Source organism: Aedes aegypti, chromosome 2, assembly GCF_002204515.2.
Source record: "Aedes aegypti strain LVP_AGWG chromosome 2, AaegL5.0 Primary Assembly, whole genome shotgun sequence".
Lineage (NCBI taxonomy): Eukaryota > Metazoa > Arthropoda > Insecta > Diptera > Culicidae > Aedes > Aedes aegypti.
The window spans coordinates 169,766,182-169,789,287 of NC_035108.1; the positions used below are offsets into that span (position 1 = coordinate 169,766,182).

Here is a 23,106-nt window from a genome sequence, read left to right on the forward strand (position 1 = left end):
GCTCCTAACATGGAGAACAGACGCTGTTTTGAGCCGCCCCTAACATGGAGAACAGACGCTCTGATAAGCTACGCCCTCAGAAGAGAGGAGCCCCCCTTCCCTGTCAGCATACGACCAAGGTTTCACCAGGGTTGGTTACCCGATCTTCCCTACGGTTACTCGTATCCCAGGCGGCACCACGGGGAGGTAGGGATAGGAGTTACTGGACAAGAGGCTAAGGACCACAAATGGGGTCTATTTTATACCTGCAGGTACGCGAAGTACCAATGGTACGCATTGTCCAGTCATTTACCACCCAGAATATAGTAAAAGTTGGTTTTCATGGCTCCAAGGGACCATGGAGTTGCACTGGTTTTGTTGCCTGTAACTCGATACCTCCCTGACTCGATGATCCTTTCTATATCGAGTAATGAAGAGTTGACTGTGTTTGCAATATGTATTATAGTATAATATAATAATGCCTATACAATATCATTTAATATAAACAAATTTCGTTTAAATTTACAGGCATTGGTGCTGGGGCAACGAATGCATGCATTGCTTACGACAGGTAATACAATAGTGTAATTGTAAGAAACGTATTTTTATATTTTTTCTCTAACCCTAAAGTGAGGATGGTTTAGATTCTACCATTCGTGGTTTAACGCAAAACTTTAATGCGAAGGTGATGCTGTTCTAGAATGGTGATTAGTGCATCCCAGTCTAAGTTACTAGTGATAATTTTGGAAGAATATTCACCACAATCATTTCACTTATGACATTTTGGCAATTTGGGAGCAGTCCATTTGGCATAAAGCCATTTATTTGGTATTTGCAATGGGGTCATCAGGCATAAGGGGTCATGCACAAATTACGTCACGCTCCAAGGGGGAAAGGGGGTCGAGCCAAGCGTGACAAGCCTTTCAAAATTTTCGGAGGACCAGTGGCGCAACCAAGGGGGGGTTTTGGGGGTCAAACCCCCCCCCCCCCCAGAGCAGAATTTGTATACAAGAAGAAGAAATTCAACACTAAAATCCAAAAACACCGGAGCAGCAAGCTGTACACGGTAAAAAATAAGCACCATGCTATCAATAGTTCTGCACATGGATTTGCACTACTGTTGTATCTTGACAAAATCAAGGTAACAGCACTTGAATTCAACGTTGCATGTTTTGATTTGAAATAAAAAAAAGTTAAAATAAACATTTCCGCCTGACCCAGATTTGAACCACCAACCTTCGGAGTGCAGGTCTAGTGTCTTACCTCGACACCAACTCGCATCTGTTGAAAGGGATCGAATTGATCTCAATTACTTTCTACAACGAGCTGTCAATGATTGCTCTCATACAAAAGACATGATGTTAAAAATCAACGACTTTTCACTTCAGAGTCTAGTTCTAGAGACAGTAGAGCAAATTCAAAGTTGAAACTCTTTGAATCATGGTGATTAGTGTTTTGAATTGAGTCAAGTGATCAATCTATTCAATCGAACGTGCTGATTTTTTACCGTGTATTAACCATTATTGTTGCTTGTGCTGTGTAAGGAAATTAAATTCCGTGTTTTTAATCCCGTATATCTTCGGAGATTGAAATTCTCCTGTAATTGATTTAATTATTAGCATTGCTTCATTGTACAAATTTTGTGTTACTCACGTTTGCAAGATTCCTGCAGTTCTCTACGGGTTTGGATCTATTTCAATTTATGTGTTTTCAATTCCAATTCAATGACTACAGTAAATATCCGATATTAGGTTATAAGTATTCAAGTAATAGATTTAGGAACTCAGTACCATTTTAAGCGCTATAGTAGTGTTGATACACGCGTTGGCCATACAAATGTACGGTTTAGGGTAACCTAAAATCAGACAATGGTAACTTGTATTTAAGGTTTATACAAATTGGAATATCCCACCTATCCGTTATTCTAAATTCTACAAACTTAATGAGATTAACTGATTTGCTGAGATTAACCGATAGATAGCGAGTTCAAATTTACTAGTTATTAGCGATTTCAATAATAAATATCCAGAGCACGTCCCGCATGCTACTGCTATGACATCTACTTTCCTCTAGTCTTGTATCGATATGACAGCTCTCGCTGAGCTGTCAACGATTGCAGCAACCTTTACTTCTTCGGGCAAAGTAATCGATTACGGGTCCGCGGTTAACGAGATGTTGAACTGTTTGAGTTCTCGCGTAGGTGTACGCAACAATTATGTTGTTCTTAGTTTTGGCTAATTCAAAGACCTTTAAAAGCTGATTAATGTGAAATTTGAAGTTATGAAACAGCTTTATATTGACTCAGCATTTACCCGAATTTGGTCACCTCAGAAAGCACGTGGATTTTTGGAAAAGTAATTCTTTAGTTTTTAATGATTACGAATAATGATTACGATTTGGTAGCTAAGCTAAAAATCACAAATTTTCGTCCTCATTCTGTAAATGTATCCAATTCATCCATGCTTCAAAATCTGCAATGCTGATTTGCCTTCGACAAACTGCCAATGATAGTCGCAATGCTTCTTACTGCGACTTGCGCTGAAATATCAGATACCTAGCTTATATAAATGTTAAACTACGAAAAATGTAGATTTAAACGATATCAGAATATTGTTATCCCGTTTTGCCATTCAGAAGTATAAAGTAAAATCTAAGACAATGTGTTTCGGAAAATTTCATCAGATACAACAAATTTCCTTAGGGTAGCATTTTAAATGTATATAAAAATGTTTGCCCAGAGTGGACGAGAAAAGCTTAATTTTACATATGGTGTTACTTTTTCAATGTAAATCTAGCAATTTCAAGCATGCTGAAAAAAATTATTTTTCAGTTCGAAATATTTTACATTGATTTTTTTTTCCCGAAAACACATAATCTTCAATTTAGCAAAAACCCCCCCTAGAGCCAAATCCTGGTTGCGCCACTGCGGAGGACTAATACAAAAAGTGTGACAAACGGGGGGGGGGGGGGGGGCGGCGAAAAAGTTGAAATTTCGCGTGACATAATTTGTGTACCATCCCTAATGGCCATTTGGCATAACCAGAATTATAATCCCTTCTTACACAAGATGCCTGTTCTTCATGAAAAACTGTTATGCCAAATGATCGACACCCTGACAATTTAAAGTACAGGGAACCGCAAGTATTAATTTGAATTTGGTATAATGAATAAGATAACATGATTGTTGAAAATAACATCTCAAATATAATCATTTTGAACTGTTAAACAACTAATCTCGCTTTACTCCTCTCCCAAACAGATACAATACCATCGCGCGACCCTTCGAAGGAAAGCTCACCCACACTAAAGCCATCTTCATCACCTGCATGGTGTGGACCTACACGTTCCCTTGGGCTGTTTTGCCGCTTATGGAACTCTGGGGAAGATTTGTTCCTGGTAAGTATCAAACTTCAATAGATTCCTAGTTGAATATGTAGTAATATTGAGGGGAAGGCAAGAAGAATTTTGTATTCTTTGATTGGCATCACGCTAAGAAATGCAGTGTATCAGAATCAAAGATATGATGGCTTTATCCCAAATTCCACCTTTTAATAGGGTCCTAAAATTTTTAATGAAATTTTGTTTTTATTTAATAAGACGAAACAGCATGTTCTTGCAATTACTTTAGTAATTTTTCCTGTTCAAATAACGGTTATATAGCATTTCAAATTTATTTTCAAAATAGGTTCTAATTTGAACCTTGACACTTTAGATCATGTTTGACATTCACTGAGTCGGCAAAAACGCCACAGAAGCTCATATTTTTAACACTGGGGTTGTTCCTATTTGACATTTCGGAAGGGACACGGAAAACAAAATACACCCAAAATTTGAGTTTAAACCAAGGTGTGTGACAAAATGTTAAAAATAAGAAAAACATTTTTTTTTGTCCGTGGACCAACGAAAAGCATTCAAAAATTGAGTAAACATGCGTTTCTGGCCTAAACTTAACCGTTTGCTACTAAAATTAGGATAGGGCTAAAAAATAAATTATTTGTTTTTAACAGCAACTAATTTTGTTCTAATGAGATTAGCATTAGAAATCAATAATCATTGGTTTGATCTAAACAATAATCTATTTGAAAATATATAGACTTGTGCTGTGCTGAGGTAATGCTTATCGATCGTATCGATATCGATTGTATTGCATGAGCATGAGCATGAGCATAGATGACCATACAATTCGTAGTTGCTACTCCGTGATTGACCAGAACAATCGAAGTTGCACAGGAAATTAATGAATGGGCTTGGGATTAGCTTACCATTCTTCAATGTTCACAAATCGAGAGCTCAAAGATTAAAAGTCAATAACGGCGCTGGCCACGTCCTTACGGTCATCGGGGAAGGGAAGGAAAATTAGTTAGACAACCGTTGTTACTAGAGACCGAGTATACCTCTGCATCTCCACAGTTGTCATGGAAAGGATAGTGGGATAAGGTAAATATCTGGGAGTCATCAATGGTTGGTGATGCGATCCATGATATAATCACGCCTAATTGGATTCGCGATATAATTCGATAATCGCGTTGTAGCCGAACAAGTGTTCATCACTGGCCCACGCAAGAGCAAGCGACTCGATCAATAGATCAAACACTACTAACGATCCGCGGCGCTTTTCCATTTCACTACTCGACCAACGCGCGACATGTTTGATCCTGCCCTCGTCACCCGCCCCCGCAGGAGCAAGCGTCAAGCTCGAAAGATCAAACAGATCTCTTTAGCAAACAGTGGCTAGATAGAGAAAAAATAACAATTATAATATTTGAAATTACCGTTTTTTATACAATCATCTTCATCATCGTCATCTATACTGAAATATTCTTACACAAATTGAAGACAAATAAGTTCAAGTACACAATCTTTATTGGGAAAATTGGTAAAGAAATATTGGAATAAATTTGTAATGAACAACCTAAAAGAAAAAAAAGCACGAAAATCCTGAAAATAATACAATTGTGTTAATCGATGTTATAAAAATATCCTTTGTAATTTTTTTTTTTTTTTTTTTTTTTTTTTTTTTTTTTTTTTTTTTTTTTTTTTTTTTTTTTTTTTTTTGTATGGTATTCAGTTGGAGCTGCCTGACAGCTTAACTTGTCAAGGCTGAACCCTCGGTCTGGCTTTTGCCAAGTTTCCCCTCTACCAGGACCAATACTCAGACGGACTAGGCAATGGCGCCCACATGAACACTGTTTTTTATTAGTATTGTGACGTGGTAGTTTTTGAAAAGTACCCATATTCCCTTGCTTCTGAGAAAAGGAAGCATTGTGAAAATCAGCAGCTCCATCAGAATTTGTTTGAAATAGTAGTGTAGTAGTGTCATTACTAATACTGTCTAGTCGAAATGGTTTTGAATAATTTGTCATTCAAGTGCTATTCTGATTACTCCTGTCTTTTACGTAAGATTAGAATCTTAAATGTCAATTGTCGTCAAGTCTTAACAAAATTAGGCTGTTTAGTAGTAGTTCTAGTTAATTTCATTTTTGTTGTTAAAAGTATTTATTGGTCATTACGTTCATATATCCTTAAAGAAAAAAGTCGCTTTCCTTGTCTGTTCAACAATTTTTCGAAACTAGCAAGTGTACCCTAATGATCGATCTCAGCGTTTTACTTTTCATAGTCATTTTTATAGTGAATATTGAAGAGTAAAGTTACCTTAGGCTTCTATTACAGTCTCCTACAAGATTCACTTTTTGGTGGCAAATGAGATGCTTCACAACGCCTACTTTCTACTTGTAAATTTTGCGAAAATGAAGCTGGAATTAGATTATTTATACCGCTTTTACAAAAGAGGTATTTCTTATTATGGCAATGTAAAAACCATATTAAAATAAGATTGTCGCCACTTATTTCTACTCAGTGAATCTGCTAGTCATTTTCCTAAGAGTTCCTAAGTATTCCCTACGTCGTATATGATAACGATGTATCTAGCTAGCTAATAGTAAGAGTGGCTACGGATCATTCTGGTTAGCAAAAGGCAAACTGAACGTCACCAATAGTATTAATGTCCACTTCGAATAGATTAATTATTTGAAATGGGCATCAATTCTATCAATGACGCAGAATGTCCGTTGGATCACATCCGAGATATTATTGCGTCTATGCCATATGAATTATGACGCGGCTTTAAGCAAAAAGTGCCAAAATGTGATACCACCACTACAGGTTACGCCTTTGGTTTCCATCATATGGGCTAATGGATTATGCCCTCCTATCGCGGCAAGGTCGCATAACAAAGGGGAGGGTATAAGAATATCCTTTGTAATTGTAACTAAACTATGAAACTGTAAGACAGGGGGGCCCCTCATTGTGAAGCCCTTTTTCTTCCAGAGACGAACCAGCCACGATCTGAGCTGAAAGTCTCTTTAACAAAGATAATACTAATGTAGAGTTCCTTTGCCGACTAATTATACATTTTTTGGCATTTTTCTTTTGTGGAAGTTTATGTTTGCCACTATGACCTAATAATCCAAAATCCTTATATTGAAAAATTCAGAATTATACTGTCAAAAGTAATTTATGGAAGCTATGCAATTTGTGTAGTATGTATCTCAAAGCGGACCGCAACTCCTAAAAGTTTGGAAACCACTTAGATAGAACCTTTTTTTTTGTTTTTTGCAAGGGAGAAATCTGCAAACAGATCCCCTGAGAAGGTAACTCAGGGAATGCGGGGATGACGCACCAACGGCGACCCGCTAAAACCAGCCTATGCACTGTGCTTCAGCAATTCTTTTAGAATTGCTCAGACCCTTGTTTCCCCGGAACCACCTTACGGTATTTCTTCGGGGAGGGACCAGTGCATATAGCACAACACGTGTAGCAGAAGTAGCCTAGGCAAACTGCTTCTCCTAGCCGACTTAACCTTCCAGTCGTCGCGCGGTTTGCCACCGTCAGAACCACCACGCTGCTGTTGTGAACGCAAAGCGAGGTTTTTTCAACAGTGTTGTACAAAATACAACAGCGCGACGACGAGTGTTAAGGCCTTTTGGTGCGTCATCACAAAATGGCTTCTTTCAAAATCATTAACATATTGTTATGATAGTATTGGTATCTGCAACATCGATGAAATATAACTGCTTATCACCTGATTTAATGGATAATTTATGCGAAGAAAAATGCTTCAGGTGGTATTTCAATATTTAATCAACACTTTCAGATACAGCATTATCAATTTAGCGACAATATACATGAGATTTATATTCTCAAAAAAATCTCCGATTTCATGCCGCATTTCATTGCTTCGCACAACTACACTTGTAAATAGAAGGTGCTTACCTTTTCGATTGTAATTCAGCGGCAAGCATTTGTATTTTGGATCCCATATTGCGTTCACTACACTTCCACTAAACGAATCTTTTATTCACTTTCCTTAAAGTAACACATTTCCACCGGGATTTCAATATTTATAAAGTTTTATCAACTGCATCACTCAAAACTATTATGGCGATGGTTTTCACTTGTTGCGAATCGGCGCCGCCACCGCACACTGAGACATGCCTGTGTTCATAGTCTAAAATATCCAACTTTTTTTCTGTTGTATTAATTTTCAGTGTGGAAAGGTTGGGCAAAGCATAGAAACTTGAAACTCATACGTTGTTTGTTTTTCGATTCTCTCAAATTACAGAAACTATCTCTACGAAGCATAAAATCTTACCAAGTGTTTATCAATTTGGACCACCCAAAATAATTGAAAGGCTCCACAGTGCGATGCGTCGGGATGCGTCGGGACGCGTCTATCGTGTGTGCACAATCATCGCGATCGTTGAGCGCAGTGATGTCAGAGTTGCTATCTGTAAAATCATAGCATTTAATGTGGATTGATCACAAAAATCATTAAAAAAAATTTAAATCAGTGATCTTATGATGGAAAACTATTTGCAAAATGATAAATTTTTATAATATGCAGCAACTGTTCCGAAAACAAGCATATAACAATTGCTAGAAAAATCTGTCACCAATCACCTGGCAACACCGTCATCTCTTGCAAACATAAACCGTACCGATGCATAACAAAAATATGCGATAAATACAATAAAAAAACAGAGAAATTCCGTTGCCCTTCATTAAATTGTAATGTTTTCTTTTGATATGTACGATTGAACAGATGATTTTGATTTCCAATACTCGTCAATTTACTAAATTTCCCATGTGTTTACATAAAAATATGATTAACACAAATGTTATATTTTTTGTTTGTTTGTTTTGAAAATATACATGGAAAGGCGACACTACTACTGTTACATCAATGATGATTCTAATGATTCTTTGAGTTACACGCCGCTTCACCTTAAACAATGTTACAAGGGACCAGCCTCGGCAGGGCTAATCCTCTGCAGCCAACTCTTGGTCGGCGCGCCATAGTCCATCTTACGAGACGTTTTTGATCAGCTGATCGCTTATTTTATGAATAAAATGTTGATAGAAGGCGGTGTCGTAACGTGTTAAAGTAACAGCAATATCATCAGTGTTGCCGTTTCGTAAAATGGACTATAAGCGCTGCAATTCAAACATAATGTGAGTGACAGCCGTAGCATTCCAGCACTCGGCATCCGCACACATTCTCTCTATTATATTGTCGGGGGACGTGTCCCCTCCGCATGTAAGGAGCATGCGACCTCTCACAACAATGAAACGGGGGCAATCAAACACGACATGTTCCGTTGTTTCCTCCACACCAGCATAATTGGGCACGCAGGAGATTCTGAGAGCCCGAACCTATGCAGGTACTGTCTATAGCAACCATGTTCTGACAGAAACTGCGTCAGGTGTAAGTTCACTTCCCCATGGTTTCTACTATACCAATATGACACATTTGGTATTAGCCGATGGGTCCATCTACCCTTAGTGGAGTTATCCCATTCCTGCTGCCAGCTTCTGAGCGTTTCCTCTTTACACGTGTCGCGGACTCCTCTGGTACCCCTTTGGTTGAAGCATTGAACATCTTCATTGATGATGAGCCCGATGGGTGTCATCCCGGCTATGATGCACACGGCCTCTTTAGATACCGTCCGATATGCACTTGCTACTCTTAAGCACATTATCCTGTACGTGCTTTCTAACCGCTTTAGGTTTCTGCTCGTTCTAAGCGCTGTTGACCAGATTGGTCCTCCATACCTTAGTATGGATAGCACCACGCTTGCCAGTAGCTTGCGTTTGCTGGCAATTACAGCAGAACTATTAGACATCATCCACGAAAGCGCCGCTATAGCCGTAGATGCCCTTTTACATGTATATTCAACGTGGATAGCGAAGCTGAGCTTGTCATCGATCATTCCCCAAGATGCCTAAGGGATCTCTTGGGATCTATGGTGCAATCACCTACCGAGATAAACACCCGTTGCTCGGACTAGCGGTTGTTGACCACTACCACCTCAGTCTTGTGACGGGCCAGTCCTAGTTTCCTAGACTTCATCCATTCCTCAACTAGGGAAATAGAGTGCGCTGCTGTCAACTCTACTTCCTCCATCGATCCACCATAGACCACTAGGGTGATATCGTCGGCGAAGCCAACAATCTTAACACCCGTCGGAAGGGGCAGCCTCAGTACGTCATCGTACATCGCATTCCATAACAGCGGGCCCAGGATTGAACCTTGAAGTACTCCTGCGGTAATTCGAACGCTTTTCTGCCCTCCTCTGTGTCATACAGTAGAATCCTACCATCAAAATAGCTTTCTAGAAGCTTACACAACTGCACCGGTACCTTGAGGCGGTGAAGCGCGTGTGCTATTGCTTCCCAGCTTGCGCTGTTGAACGCATTCTTCACATCCAGAGTGACAACCGCGCAGTAACGGATGCCGCCCCTTTCATGCTCGATTGACACCTCAGCTGTCTGAACGACCGCCTGGATGGCGTCCAGAGTAGAATTACCTTGTCTGAATCCAAACTGGTTGTTGGACGGCCTGCACTCTCCGTATACAGTACTAGCCTGTTGAGAATCAACCTCTCCAATAACTTGTTCGTCGTATCTAGTAGACAGATAGGTCTATACGCCGACGGGTCACCTGGTGGTTTCCCCGCCTTAGGTAGAAGCATCAATTTCTGTCGCTTCCATACATCCGGGAAGATTCCTTGATCAATGCAGCGTTGCATCGTGGTTCTTAACATGTCTGGATCCGCGTTGACTGCCGCTTTAAAGGCAACATTCGGGATACCATCGGGTTCCGGTGCCTTGTTTGACGCGAATGATTTCACGACTTCTGCCAGTTCTTCATTCGTCACTCTCGCCACTTCTTCTCCTTCATCTGCCGCATACGGCGCTGGGGGCCATGGGCTTATGGGATGGTGCGGGAAGAGTACATCGATTATCGATCGCAGCAACTCGGGCGACTTCTCTTGGGGCGATATGGCACCTTTGGTCTTAGCCATTACCACTTTGTAGGCGTCACCCCATGGACTAGAATTAGCACTCTCGCATAGACTATCAAAGCATGTCCGTTTTCGACTCTTGATTTCCTTTTTGAGAGCCAAGTTTGCCTCTCTGAATGCTGCACCGCGTTCTTCTCTTTGTGCTTCTTTGCGTGCGCGTTGCATTCTTCGTCTAGCCCGAAGGCAGATTGCTCGAAGATTCGCAATTGATGCGCACCACCAGTACACCGGTGGCCTGTTCTCTCTAGGAGGGGCTTTTCTCGGCATGGAAGCATCACACGCTCGTGATATCACAGCAACTAGTTCTTCACCGTTTAGGTCCAGAGTGTTCCGTTCGCGCCTCAGGGCTTCAGTGAATACTTCGCCGTCGGAGTGCGCTGTTTTCCATCCTCGGGCTTGGGTCGAGTTACATCGCGCTGCCTTCCGCCCGCCTGGTATTATACTATAGCGAATCGATTGATGATCGCTATGAGTATAACCATCATCAACGCGCCAGTTCATGGTACCTGAAAGGTTAGGACTACAAAACGTCACGTCGATAATCTATTCTGCACCATTTCTGCGAAAGGTACTCACTGTACCCACATTTGCCAGCTCTACATTTAAAGCGGCCAGGGATTCCAACAATAGCTGGCCTCTTTGATTGGTGCAGCGGCTACCCCACTCCACTGCTCATGCATTAAAGTCGCCAGCTGTCACTACTGGCTGCCGATTAGCTAGTTCGGATATCATCCTGTCGGCCATGTGGGAAATTCCTCAATCGATCACCTCGGGGCGCGTAACAACTGCAATAGAACACGCCGTTGATTTTTGCGATCGCAAAACCGTCATTTGAGCTAGAGACTACTTCTTGGATTGGGTATCGTCCTGTCGTCCCTATAGCTGCTAGCTGTTGAGGCCTGTCCGCCACCCAGTTTCGGTTGTTGGCTGGGATGCGGTATGGGTCCGATAATAACACCACGTTAGTCTTGGTTTCCGAGACTGACTGCCAAAGCAGCTGCTGGGCTGCATCCGTTTTGGCTGCTTTGAAACTCCGATTTGGGTCCGCTCGTTAAGTGTGCGTTGTCTGCTCTGTCCACACATATTAGGCACTTAGCGATTTGCTTACAATCGCTTGCCCTATGGCCTTCAGCGCCGCATTTTCTGCACATCTCACTTCTGTCGGGACCATTGCAATTCCACGACTTATGGCCCTTCCCTAAACACTTGAAGCAAACTTCAGGAGGCTGTTGTATGCTCAGCCGGCAAACCGACCAGCCTACCTTGAGTATGCCCAAGTTCTTCGCTTTGTTGGCCTCTGCGACCGGCAGCCTGATCGCCGCCACCTGGGTGCCGTGCGGGCCCTTTCTAAGGTATATGGCCTTACTGGCTACGTCGATGTCACACTGCTCTTTGAGAGCAGCCAAGACCTCCGCTGCGTCGGTGACCTCATCCAGATTTTTACACTGGAGAGTCGCTTCAGCAGTAAGCAATCTTACATCAACCTCGTCGCCAAGTACTTATTGTGCCAGTTGCTTATAGACTGCACCCTTTTCCTTGGCGTCCTTCTTTAAGACTAGGATCATTTCACCAATCCTAGTTCGCCTTATGCACCGCACGTCTGCGCTCAATGGCGATAGCTTCTCCGTGCTTCGCATCGCCTTCAGAACCTCGGCGTATTTCGCTTCCTCCGTTTTGATAACGAGGACTTCGCCTAAATTCCTATGTTTCGCTGTTTTCGGCCCTTGGGCTCCGTTTTCAGCTTCCTCTGTTTTTTCTTATTTCCAACTCGTATCCACGGGTTGCTGTTGCCTTGCGCCCGTGGTTCCTGTGGATGCACTGCCTGGTTCGGGTTATCCCGTGGCTCCTTTTTCTTGGATTTCTTGGCCTTAGGCTTGGTGTTGGCCTCTCCTTTGTTGCCATGTCCTCTTGATCGCGGGGATTGGCTCGTGCCAGCTTTTTCGCTCTGGAGGACGGCCGCGTAGGTCACTTTTTCCTTAGCAACCATTCGTCTTTTCGCCACGTATTCATCCCCGGAAGGTCCCCTCTTCCGCATCGCGTATCGAATAATATCATCAGATATATTCGCGTTGCCTGTGAAGGAAAACACTTCGATCTGACACGACCTAGTGTCTTTTTTGCCTTCTACCTTGCCAAGTTGTTCCCTGGCTTTCTCGTAGTCCTACTTTGCAGCTAGGACTGATTGTCGCAATTTCAGTAGACTTGTTTTCAAGTCTTTGCTGATATTGCTTTTGCTCTTAACAAACTCGATGATGACATCAAGTTGCTAAGCAGCTACCTGCATTTTAGGGAGGTACCGTAAGGGCGCCATTCACCGCTCATTTAACAGGATTTCAACATGTTAAAAACTGTCAAAAATCGGATGTTCGATATTTTTCACAACTTTTTGCGCTAGACGCAAGATAAAACATTTGTTTTGTAGGAAAAATGTTGAAATATGAAAAATGTATAATAATACCAAATAACAAGTATGCCAATGAAACATGTTTAGGGCGCCATTCACTGCTCATCCTATCTTAGGATTCCTAAGTATCTATATACAGCACTAGTCGAAATTAATTTGCTTTCATTAGCGGGTTGTTATCTTTGTACTATAGTACGACCACGTATTAAATCGTGGCAGCTAAGAAGCATTTTTTGATCAGCCACAATAAAATCATTGTTTAATTTATATTTACCGCCTTAAACAGCCTAAAAGTATTTTTAATAAATAATATATAAAATGAAATCAGATGAATTTCATTCTGATACAATCCATTTTGGTATACTAATACCTACTAACAACTTTTATTGCGAAAATTTGTTCAGATTTTTAAAAATAATTCAATGAGCGGTGAATGGAGCATGAGCGGTGAATGGCGTCCTTACGGTACTCCGTATTGCGATCAATGACCTCGATTAGTCCCGGGCCATCGGTCACCTCACATGTTGCACTGGGGCGGCCAGTGCCTGCCGTCGTCACAGTATCTAGGCTTTTGCCCACACTGTTTTCACTAAAGTTGATATTGGTCGCCTCCTTCCTTGGCGGGAACCTTAGCCGGTTACTGATAGGTCCAGAAGCCTCTCCTTCACATTCCGCTAGTTGTTTGTTTTGGATCATCATCTCTAAGGCTCATCAAGCTCTAAGAGCCGCTATCCATCTCCGCTGGAATAGTCGCCTTTATGATCCCATGGTTAACTATGCAAGCAGGGAGGCCATGCTAGGGTTGACGTAGTCCTTTATGAGGTACTATGTTCAGAGCCGGATCGGCGCAGGTCAGGTAATGGCATCTGAGCCTACTCCCGCCCAGTTGGAACAACCAGGCGACGGATTTGGAACGTACTCTAAGGCCTGCCACGGTTTTACGCTCCAGAGCCACAGCATTTGTAAATCCAACCCTGGGAATATGTATTCTAAGGAACGGTTTTCTGGGGAATGTTATAGAATCTAAAAAATCAGTTGTTCTCTGTTTACAACGCCAGAATGGTCAGTTTCAAACAAACATTCAGCAAGCATGGATTTTCGGACTAGGAATGACCTGCTTCCGCGACGGTTGATTAATTCAATAAAATTTGTTTATTGACTTGAAAATGTTACATCCTGACACTACCAGCTAATATGCACGCAAACCGAAAATCTTTGCTATAATCGCGTTGAGTTCGCACTGTCTCTCCTCTATCTGCAGGGTGGATCCCTGAAACGCGTTTTTTTCTTATCGAGAACCCTACCGATATTGCGTTTATATCTACACAATTTGTATTGTAATGTAATGTGGGGATGATTGTGATCGATATCGAATTTTCGTAATTTCGTCACCACAATAATCACTATCAACGTCAGTTTAAATGTATGAATGTGCAATGATGCTTGTTTTCGCGATCGATAAATTAATGTTGTATAGATTAATAAAGTAGGGTGAAAGTCAACAAAAGGGGCAACCTTTTCAAACGACGGAAATTGTCACGTTTATTCCGAGGTTTCCATTGTCTGCAAAGAGTTGCGCGATGGAGGTATCGAACACCAGACAGTCCGAGTTGAGGATCGCACTGGCCACACCCTCGTGAATGGATCGTGGCATCGCTTCCCATGTCAACCGGCGCCGATTCCCATTCAGTTCCAATCGGTAGGCGAAATTCTCCGCTTCCTTACGAGATCCAATAAGCTGAACAATTGCGTAGAACTGCTGATGTCCGTCATATTTCTCCTGCTTCTCCAACACCAGCATAAAGTGGTGACCGAAGCAGGATTGCATCATAACCCAGTCTACGGCGCCCGGAAGATTAATATCCGTGGCGAGAAATACAATATCTTCCCCCTGGAGCGTTGTAATGCTTTTGTGGGACATCATCAAATGGGGCATAACATAATCAAGCGATCCTTGCCATTTGCAGGAAGCACCCGGACACGGGCAAAGATACGGACGGAACTCACAGGCTTCCTCGTGTTCCGTTTTCTCGGTGTAGACCAACGAAACGGTACAACCGTGATTAGAATGTTTGCAGGGAAATTTTACATTGGATGCCACCTTTTCCATGGCCAGGTTCCGTATGTTGCCCAGAGAGCCCCGGCATGTAGGACAACAGGTCAGTTTCGATCGGCAGCTGGTGCACACCAAGTGACCACTTTGACACTGTAGAATCGGCGGGCAGGACGTAATCGAAACAAACTGGACACTCGAACAAGGAGGCCAAATCTGCGGAAATTCCATTATCACCTGCTCCGACCGATGAAATGGAGGAATTTGATGAAGACGAGCCAGTCACTTCTCGTCTTTTCGGGTTGTTTGTCTTGTTCGACATTTTTGTTTTCCCTTTGGCAGAATGTCAGCCAAGTGGTCTTCCGATGTTTTAGGAACCACCCAGACCAGAAAAAAATCCCTAATCACACTCCGAAGCTAGAATCCCGTAATCGCAAATCGAAATTGACTTTGATTAGAAAAGCTAATTACACACTTTTCTCAGCTGCTGGTGCTCCGCCACCTTCCTCCTCTTCCGATGAAATTGTTGTTAGGTCACTCCTCCGCAGCGGAAAAACACACTTTTTCGTCCCTATCGGTTTTCCATCGCTGCTGCCGTTCCGAAGCGAATTTTACCTACGAAGATATCAAATAATTAGCGGGATGGTTTCATTCCCACAAATTTGAAAATATTTACACACAAGCTGCTTTTGTTGCCCACAGCAATTTGATCGAAAGTGTTTTTCCTTCCCTTGATGACTCGCTTTTGGCTCTTTATTGTTTTTTTCACAATCACCTTCACTACTGACTGAATCGAAAACTGGCTGTCTAGCTGTGAAACTGAAGTAGAGAGAGAAAGAGAGACTGAAGATGCAGGCACACGAACACAGATATACGCCATCTCGCTTTGCAGCGAGGAGGGAACCCGAGTAAAAAAATACCTGCGCGTTGGTCGACTGTCAAACGACGGAATGTCGACTACTACACTGTTGATAAAATTCGCGGAGCATTCACTTGAAAAGACACCAGCAAGAACATAAATATTTAGGCTGTGAACCGTTTCACCAGTTCGTTTAACTATTAGTTAAAATTTGACATTTCAATAGTTATTTTTGAGGGGAAATTGAACATCGCAGTCGACCCATTTGAGCTTTGACGGTCGAGTAGTTATTTCAGAACAAAGTTGACAGATGGTTATTGACTTCGCAGCACCAATCTGGAGTTTGCCGGTTGGACTTCCGAAGCAAAGTTTTGAACGAACTAACTGTCATTGCTCTGCCGGCTCGGCTTTTATCTCGACTGTTTTAGAAAACTGTCCAACATCACGTCGACGGAAGAAGTTTCACCACAACGGAGGATTTGTCAGTTCGAGAGCGCCAAAATCCTTCCGATTAAAAATGTGTTGGCGGCGCTTAAGGTGCAACTGTTTGCTATCCATAAATGATGATCAATTTTGTAGTTTTGGGGATGTGATATCGGTTCTACCGGACATAGATGAACTAAAAGTGTATCAACATGCCTGTTGTTAGCTAGCATATGATCCGGATAGATCACCGAATGATCGATATGATATAAAACAGAAATATTTTCTTTTCAACGATAGTTTGAACATAGATTGTTCATGGATGCCACGATGAGTCTATCGTGTGTTACCTTAAGTTCGTTGATAAAGAAGAGGAAATTGAGCGAAGTTCTTTTTCTGAATTTTATCGGGATGCACAATAGTTATTCTCAAATACACGGGAGCAAAAAAATAACTTTCGAACTGTCAAGTTTAACCATGCTCCAGAGCAGGGTTATTTCTAACCGGAGGGGAAATAACTATCGAGCTGTCAAATTTTAACTAAAAGTTAAACGAACTGGTGAAACGGTTCACAGCCTTAATTAAACCCGGATAAAAACGTACACGGAGAAATCAGAATACTTAAAAATTAAGTTCTTTTTACTCAAATTTGGGTAAACTGCATTTACTTTTTGCCCACGGTTGTTTTGCCTCTCTCGCAACAGCAATGTTGTCAAAAACAGAGAGAGACGCACCGACGCAGCGTCGAAGTTCAATGAAATAAGCCAAATTTGGGTTCTTTCGAGTTTACCTAACGTTAAGTTGTTTTAACCCATCACGGAGACTTCGAAAGCTAACGCTGGGTAGATTTTTTTTTGCACTGAGTTGTTTGTTTTTGCCGCTGTCAAATGGAAACAACCTAATGATAGGTATATATCTGGGAGGGAGAAACCGATACGAAATTTATGTACGTCAAGGTGAGCCGAGATTCTGCTGTCACGAACTGTCACTGTGAGCCCAGATCTTAAACAATGGACAAACATGATAAAAGCGCGTAATTCATCAAAACATATTTTTGCATTTTATCAAATATGACAAAAATTCGATTGAAAAGCTATTCATCCTGATTCAAAAGTAATGCCACGATAGCACCTTTTATTCTGATTGAATATAAAGTATTTAAATACGCATCATTTTACTTTTTCCAATAAAAACGAAAATTAACTGCATAGAAAACTTTGGCCCTTTTTCCATGTTTGTCCAGAAAGATCGAAAATACACAACAAAAGAAAGCTAGCGATTTTCATCAAGTCTGCCTTGATTGTCGTTGGCAAGTTGGAGTTTTCTTGCAGTTTAAAATAACTTTGTGTCATATTTCGTGTGTAGTATCGGTGCCTCCCTCCCAGGTATATATCAGTTAACCCAAATTTGGGTTATCCCACGGAAGAGCCGAATTGCGTCAAAAGAAGTCAAAGTTGAATTGATTTGCGGCTCCGTGTACCATTCAGTGAATGGAATTGAACATTATTAATGTACAATATAGCGTATTGGATACAATACAGTGTATTGCAATTGAACGTCGAGGCAACATTATTCTTGATTGAATATACAATAGGGTCCTAAAGCCCTGTCCCAATTTTAGTGCCAAACGCTTAAGCTTAGGCCAAAAACACACGTTCACTTAATTTTCTAATGTTTTCCGTTAATTTAAGTTCGAAAAACATTTTTGTTGTTTTTTTTTCGATTTTGTCACACCCTTTGGCCACAGACAAACAGACGTAACACTTAGAGCAAATTTATATAAAATCCATCGCCCAGTTTACAATATCATCATCTGGTGAGTATGTTGCACGAAATGCTGTTTCGTGCAACAAGACCTGTAGATGGCGGTAGTGTGAAACGTCAAACACGAAGAGAAACGATGTGCGCGCCTCTGGTAGTGAGATTTGTAACATAGATAATATGAAATGATCGTTAAATGAGTGGTCGATGGAAATTTCGTCAGTGTTACGTCTGTTTGTCTGTGCTTTGGCTTTAACTCAAATTTTGGGTGTATTTTGTTCGAAATGTCAGATAGGACCCCTGTGGTGTTTTTGTCGACCAAGCGAACGTCAAACATGATCAAAAGTGTCAAGGTTCATTTATGGATCCAATTTTTAAATTAAATTTTAAATATGATATACACGGAGAAACATGTAAATACTAGCTAGAGTGATATTTATTACTTCTACCACATTTGTGATTTTTAATCCTTGCAAATCATATTACTTTATACTTTCTTTGGCATTTCGTAAATTATTTCTGACGGTGCATTTACGTTGACTGATGCTCCTTTTGTAGATCACCCGCACCGCCATTGTATCATTCTATCCGCGAGTGTATTGTATATCCAGCTCTTGTCTGAAAGAACTTTCTTTATTGGAAGAATGTTAATCCCAGGGAAGCAGAAATAACAAAATATGAAATAATTGGTGAAAAATGGATGCGATAAGGTAAGCTCGTTTTAGTATTCAAATTGATTTTTCATAATGTATAACTTTTTCAGTTCATTTTGCTAGAGGAGCACCATTCCGAACAGCGTGAGCAAATCGGAAGTAACTGCGGCAAGGATTTGGATAACAGATCTCAATCCATGCGGGAAAGGATCGGAAGAAGCATTAACAATAGGCAGCAAAGGCACATGGTTAAGAATTAGATACAACATAGATTTCAAATGAAAATAAACGCTTAACATGCTGTTTCACTTCCTCACGTTTTCCTTACTTTTGTTTACAGTAATTTAATTAAAATGGTTGATTTTATGCGATTTGTATGCCTTGAATGCATAATACCGAAAAAATCATTCATCGATATAAAACCCGTTTATACTAGTCAATACTTAAAGCTAAGTATGCTGTTTCGCTCAAGAAAAGTGAAGAAATTTCTTGACTGAAAGGGTCAAGAAATTTCCTACAGAGAGCCCCCTTTGAAGTGACATTTCTTCTCAACTGCGTACTGCGATCAGAAAAAGTGATTTTCTTGACCATTTCTTGGGAGAAATTTTCCACGCTTCGAGATAGGCGATTCCTTTTCTTGTCAGTAGCAAACCGGCCTTAATGCGCAAAAATGCATCGCAATGAGTGAATAGACCGAATATGGTTTTAGTATGATATTTAAGCAATCTAGTGTAACATTTTTTAAGCGTGTAGCCGTTATTTGAGCGGGAAACATTGCTAAAGTAGTTCCAGTAACATGCTCTTTCGTGTTATTAAATAAAAGCAAGATTTTTTTAAACATTTTAGGACCCTATTCAATAACGATTTAATATATTGTAACAGAATACTGTACTGGATTTTAATGGTTTTATACCTTACAATTTTGGTCAAATTATTATTTTCAAGTAAAACAACTGTTACTTTTTTCTGTGTAGCTTGTCTGACAGAAGTGAACAAATCAAGTTGAAAAATCAAGAAATATTGTATGAAAGAAATTTAAAAGTAAAACAAAAAATATTTTGTGAAAATAAGTAATTTTAACTGTAATTTTTCAAAAGACGAATGTAACAATATTGAAGATCTTTACATCTATATAGGCGTTGAAACTTTTTTCACAGACAAACAGGGGGGTTCAAATAAAACCTAACCGCTAACGGAGCCTGTGGAATACCAGGGCGCCCTCAGCAGTATTGTGCTCTTCCTGTGCTACCCGGAGCAATGGCGCAGGTTGAAGATGTGTTTCTCCGAGATAATCGGCTGCCCTTTATCAGTCTCTAGTTTGAGGCTTAATAAGGGTGGGATTATGAATATGTTGCTATTTAATTTGAATTATCACCTATATAGATTCGCATTTGTCGTTTTACACAGTGTATTCTGTGCTTTTTCGCCTTTAGGACAATAGATAGTGATGTGTATTTTTCCCTGCTGATCTTTTTCGTGCTGAGATTGCAAAAACCCTAATCCCGCCTAGTTTGGGTAGTGGCTACGGTTAGGATAGCTCAAATCAATCTGCAGCATAAAACAACAGTAACGATCAATCGTTACAGACTAATGCAAAATGGTACAGCCAAGTGGCGCTAGCTCAAGAACCTTACTCTCGTAAGGGGAACTTCTATCTAGGTAACCTTGTGAACCCAGTTTTTGCTACTCTCAGCAAACTTGAAATGGCAAACTCGCGCTCCATGCCCGCGCATGCGTGCCCGTTAATAACGCAATCGTTGCCACACTCATTTCTGAGTTAACTACCAAAAATGTAAGTGCTGTCACAATCGATGTTTCTGTTGGTGACCTCAATAGGGAATACGTCTATTGTTCGGTATACTTACCACATGATGAACCATCCCAAACGGATGATTTCAAACGAGTTGTCGTACACTGCGTAACAAAAGGTCTTCCACTGATTGTGGGCAGTGATGCCAATGATCAGTCCAATGATGCCGCCAATGCTCCAGTCTGATGAATTACTTAACAGCCTTGGATTACTTAACATAGGCAATCATCCAACCTTCATGGTATCTTATAGAAAAGATGTGTTAGACATAACGCTCTGCTCGAATAGAATCTGTCGCGAGTTGACGAATTGGCATGTATCAGATGAGAAATCATTATCTGATCATCGCTACATCTTCTTTGAACATTCAAATGTAACTGCGCAGACTTTGCGTTTTAGGAATCCCCGGTCAACAAACTGGGAACTCTACACTGAATTGATTGCGACAAAATTTCATGGATATTCTCCGTCCATTGAAAATCCAAGTGATTTGGATGATGCCGTTGATACTATTGACAGCATGCCCTCTGTGGTCTGTCAAGACTACAAGAAGGACCCCATGGTGGAATTCCGATCTGACAAGGCTCAGGAAACAATGTAGAAAGAGTTGGAACAGACGCCGTTCAGCTGGATCAGAGTCGTTCTAGTCGGCTCGCAAGACTTACAAAAAGGCTCTTCGTTCTGCTGAACGAACCAGGAAAAATACTTTGTAAAAATATTTCTAGTTAAAGTGAAGTTAGTCGGCTGAACAAAATCCTTGCAAAATCTAAGGATTTCCAAGTGAACGAAATTCGCTTACCTAATGGTGATTTTACTCCTTCTGATGAAGAAGTTTTAGAATGTTTATTCAATACATGCTTCTCCGGATGTGTGGACATAGCATCTACGGATGAACCAAATGTCTTTCCATTTAGTTATGAGTCTTTGGCTTCGGCTCGCAGTATCGTAACTACTGAATCAATTCAATGGGCATTCAATAGTTTTGCTCCTTTCAAATCTTCAGGAGCAAATGCTCCAGAAGGGATTTGAGTTTATCAAACATGTTTTGAAAAAGTTACTTGTAAGCAGATTTGCTACCGGGTATATTTACAGAACCTGGCGTAATATTACTGTAAAGATAATCCCGAAAGAAGGACGTGCGTCGTATGAAGAAGCGAAAAGTTTAAGACCAATAAGTCTGACCTCTTTTCTTCTAAAATGTCTGGAACGCATTACCAAACATCACCGTGATGTTTATTTGGAAAACATGTTCGCAGTACGCAGTTGAAAAGAAATGTCAATTCAAATAGAACTTACTGTAGAAAATTTCTTCCGCTGAAATTTTTACTTTTCTTGAGCTGAACAGCATACCTAGCTTTACTACTAAAGGCCGGTTTGCTACTGACAACAAAAGGAATCGCCTATCTCGATGCGTGGAAAATGTCTCCCAAGAAATGGTCAAGAAAATCACTTTTTTCTGATCGCAGTACGCAGTTGAGAAGAAATGTCACTTCAAAGGGGGCTCTCTGTAGGAAATTTCTTGCCCTTTCAGTCAAGGAATTTCTTTACTTTTCTTGAGCGAAACAGCATACTTAGCATAAAAATCTAAATGCAATAAATTAGTCCTAATTTTGCTCTATCTTACTTCATTCAATTAATTCTTTTTTTGCCCAACTATTTCAGAGGGATACCTAACATCATGCACATTCGACTACTTGACCAACACTTTCGATAATCGCATGTTTGTTGGAACGATCTTCACATTCAGCTATGTACTTCCTATGAGCCTGATTATCTACTACTACAGTCAGATCGTAAGTCATGTCGTTAACCACGAGAAAGCCCTTCGTGAACAGGCCAAGAAAATGAACGTGGATTCTTTGCGCTCGAACCAAAACCAAGCCAACACCTCGGTTGAGGTGAGGATAGCCAAAGCTGCTATAACTGTTTGTTTCCTGTTTGTTGCTTCGTGGACACCGTATGCGGTACTGGCCTTGATTGGAGCTTTTGGTGATAAAACTTTGCTGACACCGGGCGTAACCATGTTCCCAGCTTGTGCATGCAAATTCGTCGCCTGTCTGGATCCGTACGTGTACGCCATCAGCCATCCGAGATACCGTGTAGAGTTGCAAAAGAGGCTGCCTTGGTTAGCCATTACGGAATCGTTGCCATCTGATTCGGCTTCTAATGTCACAGACGCGACCACAGCTAACACATCGGCACCAGCATCTTCTTAAATTATTGATGGTTAGGCATAAGTCATTAATTTAGAATAAATTATTGCGATTCGATGTATATCTACTGACTCGTCTACCGATGAAGACCAATGCTTTGCTTAACCGGACATGATAAGGAACTATTTCAACTAAAATATTTTATATTATTGCAAATCAAAAAATGCGAAAATGAATAAAGATTCAATGCAAAATCAAATCCTATTTTAGTTAGTTTTTTTTTCTATTAATCATAACTTTTGACTCCTCGAAGGGGAGACACCTCATACCAAAGTAATTTTGACAGCTGATCGAGAATGAGCGAAGTGTCACTTTTACTTGCGGAATAATTAAGCGGCACATTTTTCCGTACGGAATAGTGACAGCTTCATTTGATTTGTACGGCAGGCGTTACCAATGTTACGAAATCAGCTCTACTTGTCAACTGGATACAGCTCAAGTAATTTGGACAGCTGAAGTATTTCTTGGCCATTACTTGTCCTATCCTTTTGCACAGTACTTACGAAGTGGATACACGGTGGTTTGCGAATACCCTTTAATGGGTAAAAATTCACCCATTTCCGCTAGAAGTGCCTCTGCACATTTAA

The 23,106-nt window shown here is 40.9% G+C and overlaps 2 protein-coding genes across 2 annotated transcripts in view; one reads left to right on the top strand and one right to left on the bottom strand.

The window, feature by feature from the left end:
- The window catches only part of LOC5572198 (opsin, ultraviolet-sensitive), a 28,720-nt gene extending 5,997 nt beyond the window's left edge, over nucleotides 1-22,723 (top strand). Inside the window, exons 3-5 of the mRNA XM_021843106.1 lie at nucleotides 508-550; nucleotides 3,239-3,375; nucleotides 21,969-22,723. Coding sequence (XP_021698798.1) covers nucleotides 508-550; nucleotides 3,239-3,375; nucleotides 21,969-22,522 — 734 coding nt within the window. The 3' untranslated portion in view covers nucleotides 22,523-22,723. The remainder of the gene's footprint in view (nucleotides 1-507; nucleotides 551-3,238; nucleotides 3,376-21,968) is intronic.
- Nucleotides 13,877-15,623, bottom strand: LOC5572199 (E3 ubiquitin-protein ligase sina). Its single transcript, XM_001653815.2, is given in 3 exon segments — nucleotides 13,877-14,968; nucleotides 14,970-15,415; nucleotides 15,477-15,623. Coding segments are annotated over 2 exon segments (855 nt in total). The 5' UTR covers nucleotides 15,123-15,415; nucleotides 15,477-15,623; the 3' UTR covers nucleotides 13,877-14,266.
- Nucleotides 22,724-23,106: the final 383 nt, after the last annotated feature.